At 40.9% G+C, this 17,644-nt stretch overlaps 1 protein-coding gene across 1 annotated transcript in view; it reads right to left on the reverse strand.

The window, feature by feature from the left end:
- The window catches only part of OPRK1 (opioid receptor kappa 1), an 86,163-nt gene that overhangs the window by 4,578 nt on the left and 63,941 nt on the right, over nucleotides 1–17,644 (reverse strand). Inside the window, exon 3 of the mRNA XM_056518556.1 lies at nucleotides 13,702–14,054. Coding sequence (XP_056374531.1) covers nucleotides 13,702–14,054 — 353 coding nt within the window. The remainder of the gene's footprint in view (nucleotides 1–13,701; nucleotides 14,055–17,644) is intronic.

Raw genomic sequence — 17,644 nt, forward strand, 5'->3', positions numbered from 1 at the left:
ATGTGCAACAAGCAGATGCCTAATTGTAACAAGCAATTACTTGTTGCACAGATCAAATAGTAGGGAAAGCCTATATACTTGCTTGGCTAATTCCCGCATAAAAATAGTTAAGATGAAATGTTTCCTTATTAAAATATTGGACAGTTTGTAGCAATTAGAAAATTGATGTTATCCGTCCTTTTTGTGACAACTCGGGCAGTTTACACTGGAGGCAAGCGATGCTGTAAGGTGCCTAGATGTTTTAATGCACCTGATCCTCTAAGCGGTGGTCCCAGATGGTATTCAGGTAGTGGCCAAGCAGAGTCCTATTTTGGAGCGGTGGTGGTTGCCCCGGGCTTATGGCGCTGGCAGGCGCTGATGTTTAGAAGATGCCGGGAGACCGCTGGCACTGGCAGGCGCTGGAGATGGAACAGTCCTCACCGCTGGGCTTCAATGCTGGCTGGATGGAACCGGGTACTGCACGCTGAGTACGAAGAGCTCGCCTCGTGTTGCCGGCATGTGACATCAGCAGATCTTAGAGTTGGGATCACTGTACCAGAGTTGAACTTGTAATCGATGGACCGGACGGTACTGGACTGGATAGAATATAGTCCGATGGTTCACAGAAGGTAACTGACCATTGATAGTGGGTACAGTTCACAAATAGCGTTTATGTCAGTGACTATGTAGACAAGACTAGACGCGTTTCAGAATTAAATGATGTAACCCTTTCCTCAGTAGTCTACTCTTGTCTACATAGTCACTTGCGTCTAGTCTTGTCTACATAGTCACTGGCACAAACGCTATTTGTGAACTGTACCCACTATCAACGGTCAGTTACCTTCTGTGAACCATCGGACTATATTCTATCCAGTCCAGTACCGTCCGGTCCAACGATTACAAGTTCAACTCTGGTACAGTGATCCCAACTCCAAGATCTGCTGACGTCACACACCGGCAACACGAGGCAAGCTCTTCATACTCAGCGTGCGGTCCCCGGTTCCATTTTATCTGTTTAACTTTCCGGAGCCAGTTGATATATGAAAAAAAGTTTTTGCCTGGAATACCACTTTAAGGTGAAAATAGGCTGAGTCCCTAAGGGGTTAAAGGGGTACTCCGGTGGATTATTATTATTTTTTTTATCAACTGGTGCCCCAGAAAGTTTAACAGATTTGTAAATTACTTCTATTTAAAAAATCTTAATCCTTTCAGTACTTATCAGCTGCTGTATAATAAAGAGAAAGTTATTTTATTTTTGAATTTCTTTTCTGTCTGTCCACAGTGCTCTCTGCTGACACTTCTGTCCATGCCGGGCGGGAGCAGAAGCAAATCCCCATAGCAAACCTTTCCTGTTCTAGACAGTTCCTGACATGAACATAGGTGTTAGCAGAGAGCACTGTGGACAGACAGAAAGGAAATTCAAAAAGAAAATAACTTCCTGTGGAGCATACAGTATCTGATAAGTACTGGAAGGATTAATATTTTTTTAATAGAAGTAATTTAACCCCTTAAGGACCAAGGGCGTACAGGTACGCCTTTGCTCCCTTGTACTTAAGGACCAAGGGCGTACCTGCACGCCCATGGGAATTTCGGTCCCTGTCGCGTGCCGGGCGGGGACCGGACCAGGGTGACTGCTGATATTGATCAGCAGGCACCCCTGTGTAAATGCCCAGGGGGGTCATCAGACCCCCCCCATGTAGGCGATCGCCGAAAAACGCAAGTGAATTCACACTTGCGATTTTCGGCTATTACAGTGATGCGGGTCACGTGTGACCCGCTGACCCGGAGATACAAGGTGATCGGGGGTGTAGGATACACCCCCTATCACCCTCTGTATCTATGGGGAGGTGGCGATTTCGTCACCCCCCCAGGATCGCTGCTATTGGCCGGACGATCGTCCGGCCAATAGCAGCCGGCAGGGGAGGGGTTAACGGACCCTTCTCGTGGCTCTGCTTGCTCCCTGAGTTTATTCAGCGGTCAGAGCTGCGAGAAGGAGCCAGGGACCCCCCCTCTGTGAAGATCGGAGCCCCTCACAGAGGAAGACCCCCCTTAGAGCAGGGAGAGAGTACAGCCCCAGGGACAGGTAGGGTTAACCAGTAAAATAAAGTAAAAAAAAGTAAAAAAAAAAAATTTCCCCCCCTGACCCCCTAATAGGACCTAAAGGGTCCGCCACAATTTTTTTAGTGTGACCTGGGCCTGCAGGGATTCAGGGCGCTGCATTTGGCCATTTTTTTTTTTGGGCCGCAGCGCTTCCCCCCCCCCCCCCATACAGTTAGTTACACCAATCACACACACTACATACTCACCCCCCCCTCCACACACACACACACCCGCCACTCCCGCCACCAACCCCCCCCCCCACCACCGTAGAAAAAAGGCGATGGCTCGCCAGGCATTTTCGGCAGCGGAGGCATACGCTTTTCTTGCCTCCGACTCCGAATCTGTCAGTGAGGACGATGAAGATCCAACATTCCTGTGTTCTTCATCGTCGTCTTCTAGTACTGATGATGAGCCCCCTGCACGGCGGCGGAGACGCCGCCAGGCGAGGCCACGCACCTCCCATGAAAGTGGCCCAGTGGCCGGCACTAGTGCAAGTGGTGATGCTGCTCGTACTAGGAGTCCGACCCCCCAGAAAAGTTTACTGGAGCCCCCTTCCGGTGAACCTGTCTGGAGACCCCCAGAGGCTTATCAGCCACGGGTTCCGGAGTTTGTTGGCGACTCCAGAATCCGGATTGACAATTCTGGATTCACTGAAATTGACTATTTCAGTTATTTTTTCAGTGACAGTTTTGTCAATCTGATGGTGGAGCAGACAAATCTGTATGCCAGGCAGTTTATCACCCACCACCCTGATTCTGTTTTGGCCAGGCCCAATTAATGGTACGCCATTGATGCAGCAGAGATGAGGACATTTTGGGGCCTCTTGCTGCATATGGGCCTGGTCAAAAAACCAAGTGTCAGACAGTACTGAAGCGGGGACATCCTCTACCAGACCCCGCTTTACAGTATTTACAGTCATGGCACGGAGGCGGTTTGAGGCCATTCGGAAATGCCTGCATTATGCAGATAATGCGGCATGTCCGCCCCGAGGTGATCCCGCCCATGACCGGCTTTACAAAGTGAGGCCAGTCATCGATCACTTTGGGGCCAAATTTTTGGAGGCCCCTCAGGGAGCTCTCGGTTGATGAGTTTCTTATCAGTTTTAAGGGGAGACTCATCTTCCGCCAATATATTCCCTCGAAGCGGGCGCGGTATGGCGTGAAGCTCTATAAACTTTGTGAGAGTACCTCCGGGTACACTCTCAAGTTTAGAGTGTATGAGGGATGAGATTCCCGTATTGAACCCCCCGCATTCAGCAGCTAATAAGTACTGGAAGGTCAGTTTAACTTTCTGGCACCAGTTGATAAATAAAAAAAGTTTTCCACCAGAGTACGCCTTTAAGGACTCAGGGCGTACCTGTACGCCATGGTCCCGTTTGCTACGGGTAGCCAGGACCCACGGCTAATGCCAGGCTTGGCTGATGAGGCCGATGCCCAGCATTAACCCTTTAGATGCCGTGATCAAAGTTGATTGTGGCATCTAAAATGAAAGTAAAAGAATCCCAGCAGCTCAGTGGAGCTGATCTGGACTATTGCAATGTCCCGATCAGCTTACCAGACGATGGGAGGGTCCTCACCTGCCTCTCCGTTGTCCGATCGACGATCTACTGCTCCATGCCTGCCCAGCAGGCTAGAGCAGTAGATCGCCGGTTACACTGATCAGTGCTTTGCAATGGCAAAGCACTGATCAGTGTATGCAATCAGAAGATTGCATGTTGTAGCCCCCTATGGGGGATAAAAAAGAAATAACAAAAGTTTAAAAAAATAAATTAATAAAAGTTCATTAACCCCTTCCCTATTAAAAGTTTAAATCACCCCCTTTTCCCATTTGTTAAATAAAATAATTAAATAAAGAATAAAAATAATCATATGTGGTACCATCGCATGCATAAATGTCCGAACTGTTAAAATATTAGGTTAGCTAAACCACACGGTCGATGGCGTACATGCAAAAAAAATGCCAAAGCCCAAAATTGTGCATTTTTGGTCACTTCATATACCATAAAAATATTAATAAAAAGCAATCAAAGAGTCCCATCAAAACAAAAATGGTACCTATAAAAACTACAGATGACGGCGCAAAAAAATTTGCCCTCATACCACCCCGTACATGGAAAAATAAAAAAGTTTTAGGGGTCATAAGATGCCAATTTTAAACATACTAATTTTGGTGCATGTAGTTTATAATGTATTAAAATAAAATAAAACCTAAATAAGTTGGGTATCTTTGTAACCTTATGGACATACAGAATAAAGATAAGGTGTCATTTATACCAAATATTGCACTGTGTAGAAACGGGAGCCCTCAAAATTTACAAAATGGCGTTTTTTATTTCACCCCACAAAAATTTTTTATTGGGTTTCCCAACAGGTTATATTCTTAAATAAGGGATGTCATTGCAAAGTACAATTGGAGATGCAAAAAACAAGCCCTGATAAGGGTCTGTAGGTGCAATATTGAAAGCGTTATGATTTTTAGAAAGGAAGGAGGAAAAAGCGAAAATGCAAAAACGAAAATTTGTCCTTAAAGGGGTATTCCAGGCCAAAACTTTTTTATATATCAACTGGCTCTGGAAAGTTAAACACATTTGTAAATTACTTCTATTAAAAAATCTTAATCCTTCCAATAGTTATTAGCTTCTGAAGTTGAGTTGCTGTTTTCTGTCTAACTTCTTTCTGATAACTCACGTACCGGGAGCTGTCCAGCTCCTATGGGGATATTCTCCCATCATGCACAGCTCCCGGGACGTGACATCATCATTGAGCAGTTAGACAGAAAACTTCAGAAGCTAATAACCATTGGAAGGATTAAGATTTTTTAATAGAAGTCATTTACAAATCTGTTTAACTTTCCGGAGCCAGTTGATATATGAAAAAAAGTTTTTGCCTGGAATACCACTTTAAGGTGAAAATAGGCTGAGTCCCTAAGGGGTTAAAGGGGTACTCCGGTGGATTATTATTATTTTTTTTATCAACTGGTGCCCCAGAAAGTTTAACAGATTTGTAAATTACTTCTATTTAAAAAATCTTAATCCTTTCAGTACTTATCAGCTGCTGTATAATAAAGAGAAAGTTATTTTATTTTTGAATTTCTTTTCTGTCTGTCCACAGTGCTCTCTGCTGACACTTCTGTCCATGCCGGGCGGGAGCAGAAGCAAATCCCCATAGCAAACCTTTCCTGTTCTAGACAGTTCCTGACATGAACATAGGTGTTAGCAGAGAGCACTGTGGACAGACAGAAAAGAAATTCAAAAGAAAAGAACTTCCTCTGTATTATACAGCAGCTGATAAGCACTGGAAGGATTAGGATTTTTAAATAAAAGTAATTTACAAATCTGTTTAACTTTCTGGCACCAGTTGATTTAAAAAAAAAAAATTTTCACCGGAGTACCCCTTTAAGATTAGCATACTTGTAACTTTTTTGACACCAATAAATTATCACACATTGATTTACTGTTTCAATAAAGAAGCCAAAAGAAGAAAACTAATTAAAGTGAAGACAAAATCGAATCAATAACTGGATACAAAAGAATAGTAAAGAGCCTCCCGAGAGGGCCTGAAAACACTATCGAACCTCATTGAAATTCATAGTTAAACTGTGACAACCAATAGTCTGATTATCTTTGGATGTAAGAGTAGAGATTGTGCTTTAGTGGCTTGCTTACAAAAGCAGGATAAAAAAAATGGTTAAAAGCTAAATACACCGATATTTGGAATCATAAATAAAAACTTTAATCTGTTAGAGTCTCTATGGTGCCTAAATTTTGTGATTGAAAAATGTGAGTAATGGGGTGTTTACCATATATTATAGACACGCAGCACAGAGCTTCTGCATGGAGGACATTCTTTGACAATGCAATTTTGGTAAAAATAACAGTTCATCTAGAATATTTTAAAAATATGATTTTATTAACATGATGGACATAGAAAACCTGCCTCCAAATGGTATAAGAGTGTATATTTAGACTGTAAAGTCTAGATTTGACGCATATGACTTAGTTTTACTCCCAATATGTTGCCAAAAATTGTTGCATTTAAGTCACACCCATTTCCACATTTACCACCCCCTTTTCTGCATGTCCGACCCCCCTCTTTACACGAGTAAGGAAAGTGTCTAAAACATATGGAAGAATGGTTCAAGTAGTTACAGATAGTTCTTTGGCATAAAATGCACTAGACCTTTTATTTATTTTATTTAACTTTGACATTATTTCTGTGGGTCATTCAATGTAACCCCATTACTGCATATTGCAAATTATTACTTCAAGGATATTATTAAAATCCATTTTCTGCTGACTACCACAAAAAGTATACAGTTGGACATTAACCATTGGACTGGATTGGACTGGTACTTAACCCCTTTTTGCATTTTCGTTTTTTGCTCCTTGCCTTTAAAAAATCATAACTCTTTCAATTTTGCACCTAAAAATCCATATGATGGCTTATTTTTTGCGCCATCAATTCTACCTTGTCATGACGTTAGTCATTGTGCCCAAAAATCTACGGTGAAATGAAAAAAAAAATCATCGTGCGACAAAATTGAAATAAAAAACGAAGTTTTGTAACTTTTTGGGGCTTCCGTCTCTAGGTAGTAAATTTTTCGGTAAAAATGACACCTGATATTTATTCTGTAGGTCCAAACGGTTAAAATGATACCCTACTTATATAGGTTTGATTTTGTCGTACTTCTGGAAAAAATCATCACTTCATGCAGGAAAATTAATACGTTTAAAATTGTCATTTCTGAACCCTATAACTTTTTTATTTTTCCGTGTATGGGGCGGTATGAGGGCTAATTTTTTGCCCCGTGATCTGAAGTTTTTAACGGTACCTTTTTTGCATTGATATGACTTATTGATGCACTATTTTGGACTTTTGAATTTTTTTGCGTGCACGCCATTGACCGCGTGGTTTAATTAACAATATATTTTTATAATTCGGACATTTCCGCACGCGGCGATACCATATATGTTTATTTTTATTTTCCCTGTGTTTTTTTTTTTTTTTAATGGGAAAAGGGGGGTGATTCAAACTTTTAATAGGGAAGGGGTTAAATGATATTTATTCACTTTTTTTTCACTTTTTTTTTGCAGTGTTATAGCTCCCATAGGGGCTATAACACTGCACACACTGATCTTTATCATTGATCACTGGTTTCTCATAAGAAACCAGTGATCGATGATTCTGCCGCTTGACTGCTCATGCCTGGATCTCAGGCACTGAGCAGTCATTCGGCGATCGGACAGCGAGGAAGCAGGTAGGGACCCTCCTGCTGTCCTGTAAGCTGTTTGGGATGCCATGATTTCGCCGCGGCTATCCCAAACAGCCCACTGAGCTAACCGGCACGGTTTCAGTTTCACTTTAGACGCGGCGTTCAACTTTGAACGCCGCATTTAAAGGGTTAATAGCGCGTGGCACAGCGATCAATGCCGCGTGCTATTATCCACGGGTCCTGGCCATTGTTAGAGGCCGGGCCCGACCCGCTATGACGCCGTGGCCCCGCGTTATATGTGTCATGTCATGTGTCCTTAAGGGGTTAAAGTGTACCTTTCATTAAAAAAAACTTTTGATATATTATAGATTAATGTATGCAGAATAACTTTCCAATAGCATGTTATTAAAAATTATGCTTCTTTCTATTTAATTTTCCACTTTGAAAAGTGACCACTAGGGGGTCTCCCTACCAGTCCTTTTTTTTATAGATTTCAGACTCATGCTGGAGTCCTAAATCTCAGACTGTATCCGGAACACACACAAACTCACCACTGTTCAATGCCAGGGAGCAATGTTGCGCTTTCTGTGTCCCGGATGCAGTCTGAAATTTAGGACTCCTGCATGAGTCTGAAATCTATAAAAAGGACTGGTAGGGAGACCCCTAGTGGTCATTTTTTCAAAGTGGAAAATTAAATAGAAAGAAGCATATTTTTTTATAACATGCTATTGGAAAGTTATTCTGCATACCTTAATCTATAATATATCAAAAGTTTTTTTTTTATGAAAGGTACCCTTTAATAAATGTATAAACTTTTAAAAATTGAGTACAACTGCCCCTCAATAAAGGATCTTCATAGACTGTATAGATGTATGACAACCTACCACTGCCATTTGGCTATTGACAGTCACCATATTTTAACATGCTTGAAATGATTTTAATAAGCTTACTCCAACTCTTTCTTTTCTTTTATATAGTGATTAGTGTTGCTCGCGAATATTCGCAATGCGAATTTTATTCGCGAATATCACATATTCGCGAATTCGCGAATATTCGAGAATATAGCACTATATATTCGTAATTACGAATATTCGTTTAGTTTTTTTTCACAGTACACATTACAGTGATCACCCCTCTCTGCTTCCAGCTTGTGTGGTGTAAAGAAGGCTCTAATACTACTGTGTGAGACAGGTGTGCGAATTTTCGCGTATGCGAAAATTTGCATATGCTAATTTTTGCACATGCGAAATTTTGCTTATGCTAATTTTTGTATATGATAATTTTTGCATATGTTAATTTTCGCATACGCGAATTTTCACATATGCGAAAATAAAACGAGAATATCACGAATATGCGAATATTCACGAATATATGACGAATATTCGTCCATATATTCGCGAATATTCGCAAATTCGAATATGGCCTATGCCGCTCAACACTAATAGTGATATCATTGTCCTAGTGGGAACATTACTCTTTTATCATCCACATGGAAGGTTATGGCACTTTAGAGATTAGTTAAGTGGCCACTTCTTCATACTGAGCGTCCATTTTTCCTGTCACTTAAAGCAAATGGACATTCAGAAATTTCCAATACATTTTCTATCACCATGTATGGTGGCATGGTGATAGAAAACGTTACTGAAGCTGTTCTGAACAGCTGACCGATGACACTATGCTGCTGGGGACCAATCAGAATGGTCCGCTGCTGCTGATTGTTGTCACTGGACAGTCAGTAGGTGACTGACCAATGACAAGGGACTTGCGGGGTTCGCGGCGGCTCCGGGCTGATTGGGTCTCTGGTGACCTGATAGCCTGGAAAATAGGGATGATCGGAGCTGTCAGAGACAGCCCCGATCATCCTGAGGGATAGGAGCTAGGTGGCAGTGGTGCCACCTCCTCCTATCCCCTGCCGTTGGTCAGTTAGGACTTACCGACCAATGGCATTTGGGGGCGCGGGGTTAAAGTTGAAATCCCCGCTCTGCCCACCCCTGGATGTCGGGGCAGAGTGGGGGAAAGATGGCGGACCGGTGGCAGGCAGCGGTGGGATAGGCAGCAGGCAGTGGGGGAGGCAGCAGTAAAGATCAGCGGTAAGTGATCTTCACTGCTGCCATCCAGGAGTTGTCAAACTACAACTCCCAGTAAGCCCAGACAGCCAAAGGCTGTTGGTCATGCTGGGAGTTGTAGTTTTGCAACATCTGGAGGGCCACTGTTTGGAGACCACTGTGCAGTGGTGTCCAAACTGTAGCCCTTCCAGATGTTGCAAAACTACAATTCCCAGCATGGCCAGACAGTCAGGGATGCTGGGCATGTAGTTCTGCAATATCTGGCCCTTCAGATGTTGCAGAACTACAACTCCCAGCATGCCTGGACAGTCTGGGCATGCTTGGAGTTGAAGTTTTGCAACATCATGAGGACTAGAGTCCTGAAGTGGTGTTCAAACTCTAGTCCTCCAGCTGTTGCATAACTACAACATCCAGCGTGCACGGACAGCCAGAGGGCTTGCTGGTAGTGGTAGTTTTGCAACAGCTGTAGGTTTTCCCCAACCCCCCCATGTGAATGTAAAAGGTACATTCACATGGGAGGGGGTTTACAGCGAGTTTTTCGCTACAAGTTTGAGATGCAGCAAATTTTCGGCCGCAGCTCAAACTCCCAGAGAGAAACTCGCTGTAAACCCCTTCCGTGTGAGTGTGCCCTAAAAACACTACACTAACACGAAATATAAAAAGTAAAACACTACATATACACATACCCCCTACACAGTCCAGCCCCCCCCCCCCTAAATAAAGAGAAAAGATGTCTCGTATGACACCGTTTCCAAAACGGAGCCTCCAGCTGTTGGAAAACAACTCTCAGTATTGCCGGACAGCCATTGACTGTCCAGGCATGCTGGAAGTTTTGCAACAGCTGGAGGCACCCTGTTTGGGAAACACTGCCGTAAGGTATTTTTGGTATCGGAGACAAGTGTACTTCCTGCCTCCGGGTCCGTCCCTATGCAAATCCCTTATTTAGGCCTCAAATATGCATGGCGCTCTCTCACTTCGGAGCCTTGTCGTATTTCAAGGCAACAGCCTAGGGTCACATATGGGGTACTTCTGTACTCGGGAGAAATTGCCTAGCAATTTAGTTTTTTTGGGGAGGGGGGGTTCTCCTTTTGCCCCTCATAAAAAGATAAAGTTGGGGTCTACTCCAACATGTTACTGTAAAAAAAAAAAAAAAAAAATTTTTACATTAACATGCTGGTGTTGCCCCATTCATTATTTTCACAAGAAGTACAAGGGGAAAAAAAGACCCCGAAAAATTGTAATGCAATTTCTCCTGAGTACATAAATACCCCATATGTGGATGTAAAAAAAATGCTCTGCAAGCGCACAACATGGCTCAGGAGTGAGAGCACACCATGTACATTTGAGGTGATTTGAACAGGGGGGGATGAACGTTACAGCAGTTCTGACATAAAAACAAACAAAAAAACACCCACATGTGACCCCATTTTGGAAACTGCACCCCTCACGGAATGTAACAAGGGGTACAGTGAGCCTTAACAGCCTTAAGGTGTTTGACGAATTTTCATAAAAGTTGGATGTGAAATTCAAAATTTTGTATTTTTTCACTGAAATGCTGGTGTTATCCTACATTTTTCATTTTCACAAGGGGTAATAGGAAAAAAGCCCACCAAAATTTGTAACCCCATTTCTTCTGAGTATATAAATACCCCATATCTGGATGTAAAGTGAACTACAGGGCTCAGAAGTGAAGGTGCTTTTGGAGAGAATGTGTTTGGAACTGAAGGCCATTTGTGTTTACAAAGCCCCCATGGATCCAGCACAATGGGCCTCCCCCACATGTGACCCCATTTTGGAAACCACACACCTCAGGGAATTTAATAAAGGGTGCAGTGAGCATTTATGCCCCACAGGTGTCTAACAGATTTTTTGAACAGTTGTCCGTAAAAATGAAAAATTTTATTTTTCATTTGCACAGCCCACTGTTCCAAAGATCTGTCAAAGGCCAGTGGGGTGTAAATGCTCACTGCACCCCTTATTATATTTCTTGAGGGGTGTAATTTCCGAAATAGGGTCACATGTGGGGGGTCCATTGTTCTGGTAGCACGGGGGCTTTGTAAACGCACATGACCCCCGACCTCTATTCCAAACAAATTCTCTTTCCAAAAGCCCAATGGCACTCCTTCTCTTCTGAGCATTGTAGTTAGGCGGCAGAGCACTTTACATCCACATATGGGGTAATTCCATACTCAGAAGAAATGGGGTTACAAATTTTAAGGGGCATTTTCTCCTATTACCCTTTGTAAAAATGTAAAATTTTGGGGGGAAAATTCATTTACACATCCAACTTTAACGAAAAGTCGTCAAACTCCTGTGGGATGTTAAAGCTCACTGTACCCCTTGTTACGTTGCACCACAGGGGCTTCCTAAATGCAACAAGCCCCTCAAAAACCATTTCAACAAAATGTGCTTTCTAAAAGCCAAATGTGACTTCTTCTTGTCTGAGCATTGTAGTGTGCCTGCAGTGCACTTGACTTCTACACATGGGGTATTTCCATACTCAGAAGAGTTGGGGTTAAAAATTTTAGCGGGCATTTTCTCCTATTGCCCCTTGTAAAAATGTAAAATTTGGGGGAAAATCAGCATTTTAGCGAAAAAATTATTTAATTTACACATCCAACTTTAACGAAAAGTCGTCAAAAAACTGTGGGGTATTAAGGCTCACTGTACCCCTTGTTACGTTCCTTGAGGGGCTTAGTTTCCAAAATAGTATGTTACATGTTTTTTTTTTTTTTTGCTGTTCTGGCACCATAGGGGCTTCCTAAATGTGACATGCCCCCCAAAAATCATTACAGAAAAACTCACTCTCCAAAATCCCATTGTCGCTCCTTCCCTTCTGAGCCCTCTACTGCGCCCGAACACTTTACAAACACATATGAGGTATTTCCTTTCTTGAGAGAAATTGAGTTACAAATTTTGGGGGGATTTCTCTCCTTTTACCCCTTGTAAAAATAAAAAAAACTGGGTATACAAGAACATGCAAATTTTTAATTTTCTCCTTAACTTTGCTGCTATTCTTGTGAAACACCTAAAGGGTTAAAATACTTTCTGAATGTCATTTTGAATACTTTGAGGGGTGCAGTTTTTATAATGGGGTCATTTATGGGGTATTTCTAATATGAAGGCCCTTCAAATCCACTTCAAAACTGAACTGGTCCCTGAAAAATTCAGAGTTTGAAATTTTTTGTAAATTTTGGAAAATTGATGCTGAACTTTGAAGCCCTCTGATATCTTCCAAAAGTAAAAACATGTCAACTGTATGATGAAAACATAAAGTAGACATATTGTATATGTGAATCAATATATAATTTAGTTGTTATGTCTATTTTCCTTACAAGCAGAGAGTTTCAAAGTTAAAAAAAATGCAAAATTTTAAAAATGTTCATGAAATTTTGCAATTTTTCACCAAGAAATTATGCAAGTATCGACAAAAATGTACTACTATGTTAAATTAGAATATGTCACAAAAAAACTTTCTCGAAATCAAATTCATAAGTAAAAGCATTCCAGAGTTATTAATGCTTAAATTGACAGTGATCAGATGTGCAAAAAATGCTCTGGTCCTTAAGGTGAAAATGGGCTTGGTCCTTAAGGGGTTAAGCCACATCCAGCCATTTAACATAAATAAAGTACTCGTACAATAAGTGAATGCCCCCTGCACAGGTATATTTTTAACTATATAAAAGTGATATTGAATAGTTGCTTGCCACATTTCCTATGAAAGAAATATATGTGGGCAAAATATTTACTCTGTTTCCAAATGAGCGATCAAGATCTTTACTTCAGCCCTAGGTTAGTGCTTCAACCCCTAGAAGATATTTGCTACATTACATATAGATAAATATGGGGTGCATTATCTTCTATCTTGATTTCCTATCTTAAAATTACAAAGTTCAATAGGCTGAAAAATAGTTTGGTAGAAAGATAGATACATCAATAGATAAACATGGTAAAAAAAAATTATTAATCCAGATTCCAAAGTAGGAAAGTGCTGTATTTTCCCATCCAAATACAGATATGACGTTTTAATCCTACCTCTCTTTTTCAAGGTCCCAATTGTAGGATTGAAATGTCATATCTGCATATTGATGGTTAAATAAAACACAATTGTGTACACAGTCTTTTGGAGTGTTACTTTTCTACTTTGGAATTTGGATAAATATGGACCATAAGTCAACCCTTTGGAGTTTGAGCACCCATTATTGGCCTATACGTCCTTTACTATGCCTATTCTTTGACATTTGGTGGTAAAATATAAATTCATATAGTATATGAGTAGCATTATCCTTGTACACAATAAAGAAACATGTATTGTAGTTGGTTGATATACAGAGAACATACTCACCATCACTCATTTTGGTGCCTCCAAGTACGATGGCAGATATCCCAACAGAAGATGAAAGCATCCAGATACACACATTGATGAATTTGGCTTTCAAAGGTGTACGAAAATCAAGTGCCTTTACAGGATGACATACCGCAATGTATCGGTCAACACTCATCATGGTTAAAGTGAATATACTGGTAAACATGTTATAATAGTCAATAGACATAACTATTTTACACAAAATATCTCCAAACGGCCAGGAGTTCATTAGAAATTCAGTGCTTTGGAAAGGCATGGTGGTTGTCACCAGAGCATCAGCCAATGCCAGATTAAAGATATAAATGTTGGTCGCAGTCTTCATTTTGGTATATCTGTGGAGAAAAAAATATCAAGGTCATTGAAAATCAATTAAAATTATTAAAAACTGTGTGTTAAATAATGCAGTAAAAGAATATGTATCATAGGCTATTATAATGTAAATTTGCTAAATTAATGGGAAAAAAAAACCTTCACTTTCAGGCAATTGCATCAATCTAATGTTAAAGAACTATCTATTGCTGCAATAAAATAAAATAAAAATATTTATGTTATAAAGTATTGACTAATTGACATTATATAATTACAACAGTATGATACAATCAAGGTTTTATGTATGTATGTATGGTTTTATGTACTATACAAAATACCAAAGGAACAAAACCATTTAAAAAAAAACACATTATTATAGATTCAAAATACACTTTGTAAAGATGTTATATATACCATAGATATTAATGCTTTTCAGGACATTGAAATTAAGCCACAAATGGGGACTGTGCATGTTTGTGTTTAAGAAGGAATAACATATTACAAAATGGGCAATAGAAATGACTTATATTGTACTGGAGATAAACTGATATTGCCAAATAAATGACTGGCTATTTACTGAAATACAGAATCCTCCAGAGGGAGAAGAATGCTTTGTACATGTTCTGTCCTATATTATTAGATGTCAATTCTGAACTCCTTATCTGACATCCAAAACCCCAGGAGGGACAACCCCATTAACATCTATTGGATGATTATTGATCAATTATCTGTCAAATCGGTGTCATTTTAAGGGGTTCTGCAGAAAAGTTAAACATTGGTGAATATGATACATGTGATCCAAATGTCTCAGTTAAAATTTAGATCCTAAGAATTTACCATGGGGTTCAGATAAAGCATAAGGTAAATAAAATAAAACAAGGGGATGTTTTTTTTTCTTGCATTTGTTATCTTTATTAAGGGGTTAACTTCCTATTCACATTACAAAATCATTATTTAATAAAGCAAACTACATTTGACATCAACACCATGAGTTAACAAGCTGTCTATTTTTATTTGCAATTGCTTCATTGATAAATCTATTGCTTCTCTCAACCCCCTGATTTTCAACATTCATTGCTTTCCAGAACACATAATAGGCTTGGCTTTCAGATAGCTTTTAGAGAACAGCCATTGGGGCCTAATGTGTAACATATCCAAACCTACAGGCAAACGGTGTCATTAAAAGATAGGTAAGAAAGTATACTGCGAAGCCTAAGCACCAAAGCCATCTCAAATTGAATGATATATATATATATATATAGGTATGCTGGATGAGTGTATGACCAATGGTAAGCATGCATTTTAATAAAAGGAGAAAATAAAGATATTCAAAATGTTTTTGTAAGCACTTATATGGACAGGTTGCTTGGCTTCAATAGAATTTAATAGCCAGTTAATGCCTTAAAGGGGTATTCCATGATTATTATTATTATTTTTTTATTTGACTATGCTACAGGGGCTGTAAAGTTAGTGTACTTCATAATATAGTGTCTGTACACTATACACTAATTTCTCAAAATTCTTTCATCACAATATTTATTTTTAACCGCATACAAAATGACTGTTGTCTCCGATTTTTCCCCAGTTGCAATGCGGCCGAGACCTGACTCACTAGTCAGCTGATGACAGGGAGCCTGTCTGCTTCAATGGGTGGAGCGATCGCTTGGTGGGAGAGAGATCAATCTGCAACTAATGTAACAGCTGTAGGCACCCTGATTGAAAACCACAGGTCTTTTGAATGGATGCAGCTCATTTCTGTTTTAATGGGTGGGGTGGCTGATGTGTGGGAGGGAGGAAAATGGAATTATGGGATTTGTAGGCAAAATAAGAAAACTCAAACAGAAAATACCAGTTCACAAAAAGCTAGCCACAGTATTATGGTAATCTCACAACATAGCCATTTAGCCCCAAGACAAGCGCAGATCCTTCCTAAGCATGTCCATTACTGCCTGCCAGGTACATGCTAAAATCACCTTATGGTGAATAACCCATTAAAGCTATCTAACATAGCCAAGCTATCTAAGTGAACAGCAGTCGATGAGGCACCCAACTGAAATCTTCTGTCTAAGGGTACGTTCATACTACGCAATTCCCACGGAATTCCACGAGAGGAATTACGCAAGCGGAATTACTCGGTGTGAACTTAACATTAGTGTGAATGGGTCTTCGAGAGACCCGTTCACACTGCGGAATTTCAGCGGCGGACAATTACGTCGCTGAAACTGTTCCATGCAAAGAAAGAACATGTTCATTCTTTGCACGGATTCCACGAGCACTGCATAGCCATCAATGGTGACGGCTCAGTGCCCCGTGGCCCTTGCGACAAAGTATTTTCAGCGGTGGATGCCAGACAGAATCTCCGCTCTCTGAATAGCAAGTGGAGATTCCGCAGTGTGAAAGCACCCTAAAGCTGTTTTTAGAGCCACAATACTGTACCCAGCATTCTGCCAAAGCAGAATATATCTGATCCTATTAAATGTTAATGTGGTGTCCCGGTACACTACCTGCTCCCGTCCCTGTCTAAAGGCCCCTCAGCCAGAGTCCCTCCATATAAATTATGATGATATATTATTTAATGTATAGGAAATCTAAATATATAGGACCTTTCCCGGGTCATGTGATGTACAGTTGTGATGTATAATTGTTTAAGGACCTTACTGGGTCATGTGATGTACCCAGAGTTCACTGGGTTCAGGACTTACAGGTTTGCTGGCCAATGAGCTTAGTCCAGCCCCTTATTATATAAAAGGCTGTAGTCTGTAAATTCTCTCTCATTCTGCTGGACTATCAAGCAAGCACAATCCGCAAATCAGCATATCTTCAATCTGAATTCAACTAGGCCAAAGCCTAAAGAACCAGCAGCCACTAAAACCGTGAGTTATAAAGCTCAAACCTACAAATCCTGTGTGACTACTATTCTACACAAATCTTATAATTAGTAGCACGGTGGCCTGCTTAAAGCTAAAAGCTACAAGGCCCAGCAAAGCCTGTGAGGAACCTGCCTCCCGGTTACCTCAGGAGAAACTGTTTCATTGTAAAGACTGTTGCATAAAAGTTCAAGTAAAAGTTTCCAGTTATCTCATAAAATCAGTTGTGGACATTCCGTTTCTTATCCCTGCCGTTTGTGGGCCAGTTGGCGTCAGGATCTCTAATAATAAGCAAACTTCACCCTGGCGTCACAACAAGTAAGGGTTAATACCACCACACCCTTCATTCACCATTGCAACACCCCAGAAACCACAACTCTTTTGGCGTCTTACGAACAGGATACGGGTGTGTGCCTTTAAGAACTTTGCTACCATGACCACCCGCAGCAAAAAAACGGGTGTATACTGTTATTGCAAGAGCCATAGTCCTCCCCCTATGCCGGAATGTGTTTTATGAACTGTCCTGGGATTATCGCAAGTTGCGACTGAAATATCACTCAAAAGTGTACAAGACTTTAATGCTGAAATTGTGCTTAGCCGGGGCAAAAGAAAAAGTAAGGGGGGAGAGTAAAGGCCCAGCACAGGGAGAGGAATGGCCCGAAATGCCTCCCGTATGAAGTCCAGGCAGAGCAGCAGAGGGACACTGAAAAATTAGAAGCTCTTTATATCCGCATGGTGGTCAAGTT

Source organism: Hyla sarda, chromosome 5 (genome assembly GCF_029499605.1).
Source record: "Hyla sarda isolate aHylSar1 chromosome 5, aHylSar1.hap1, whole genome shotgun sequence".
In the NCBI taxonomy this organism is placed as follows: domain Eukaryota; kingdom Metazoa; phylum Chordata; class Amphibia; order Anura; family Hylidae; genus Hyla; species Hyla sarda.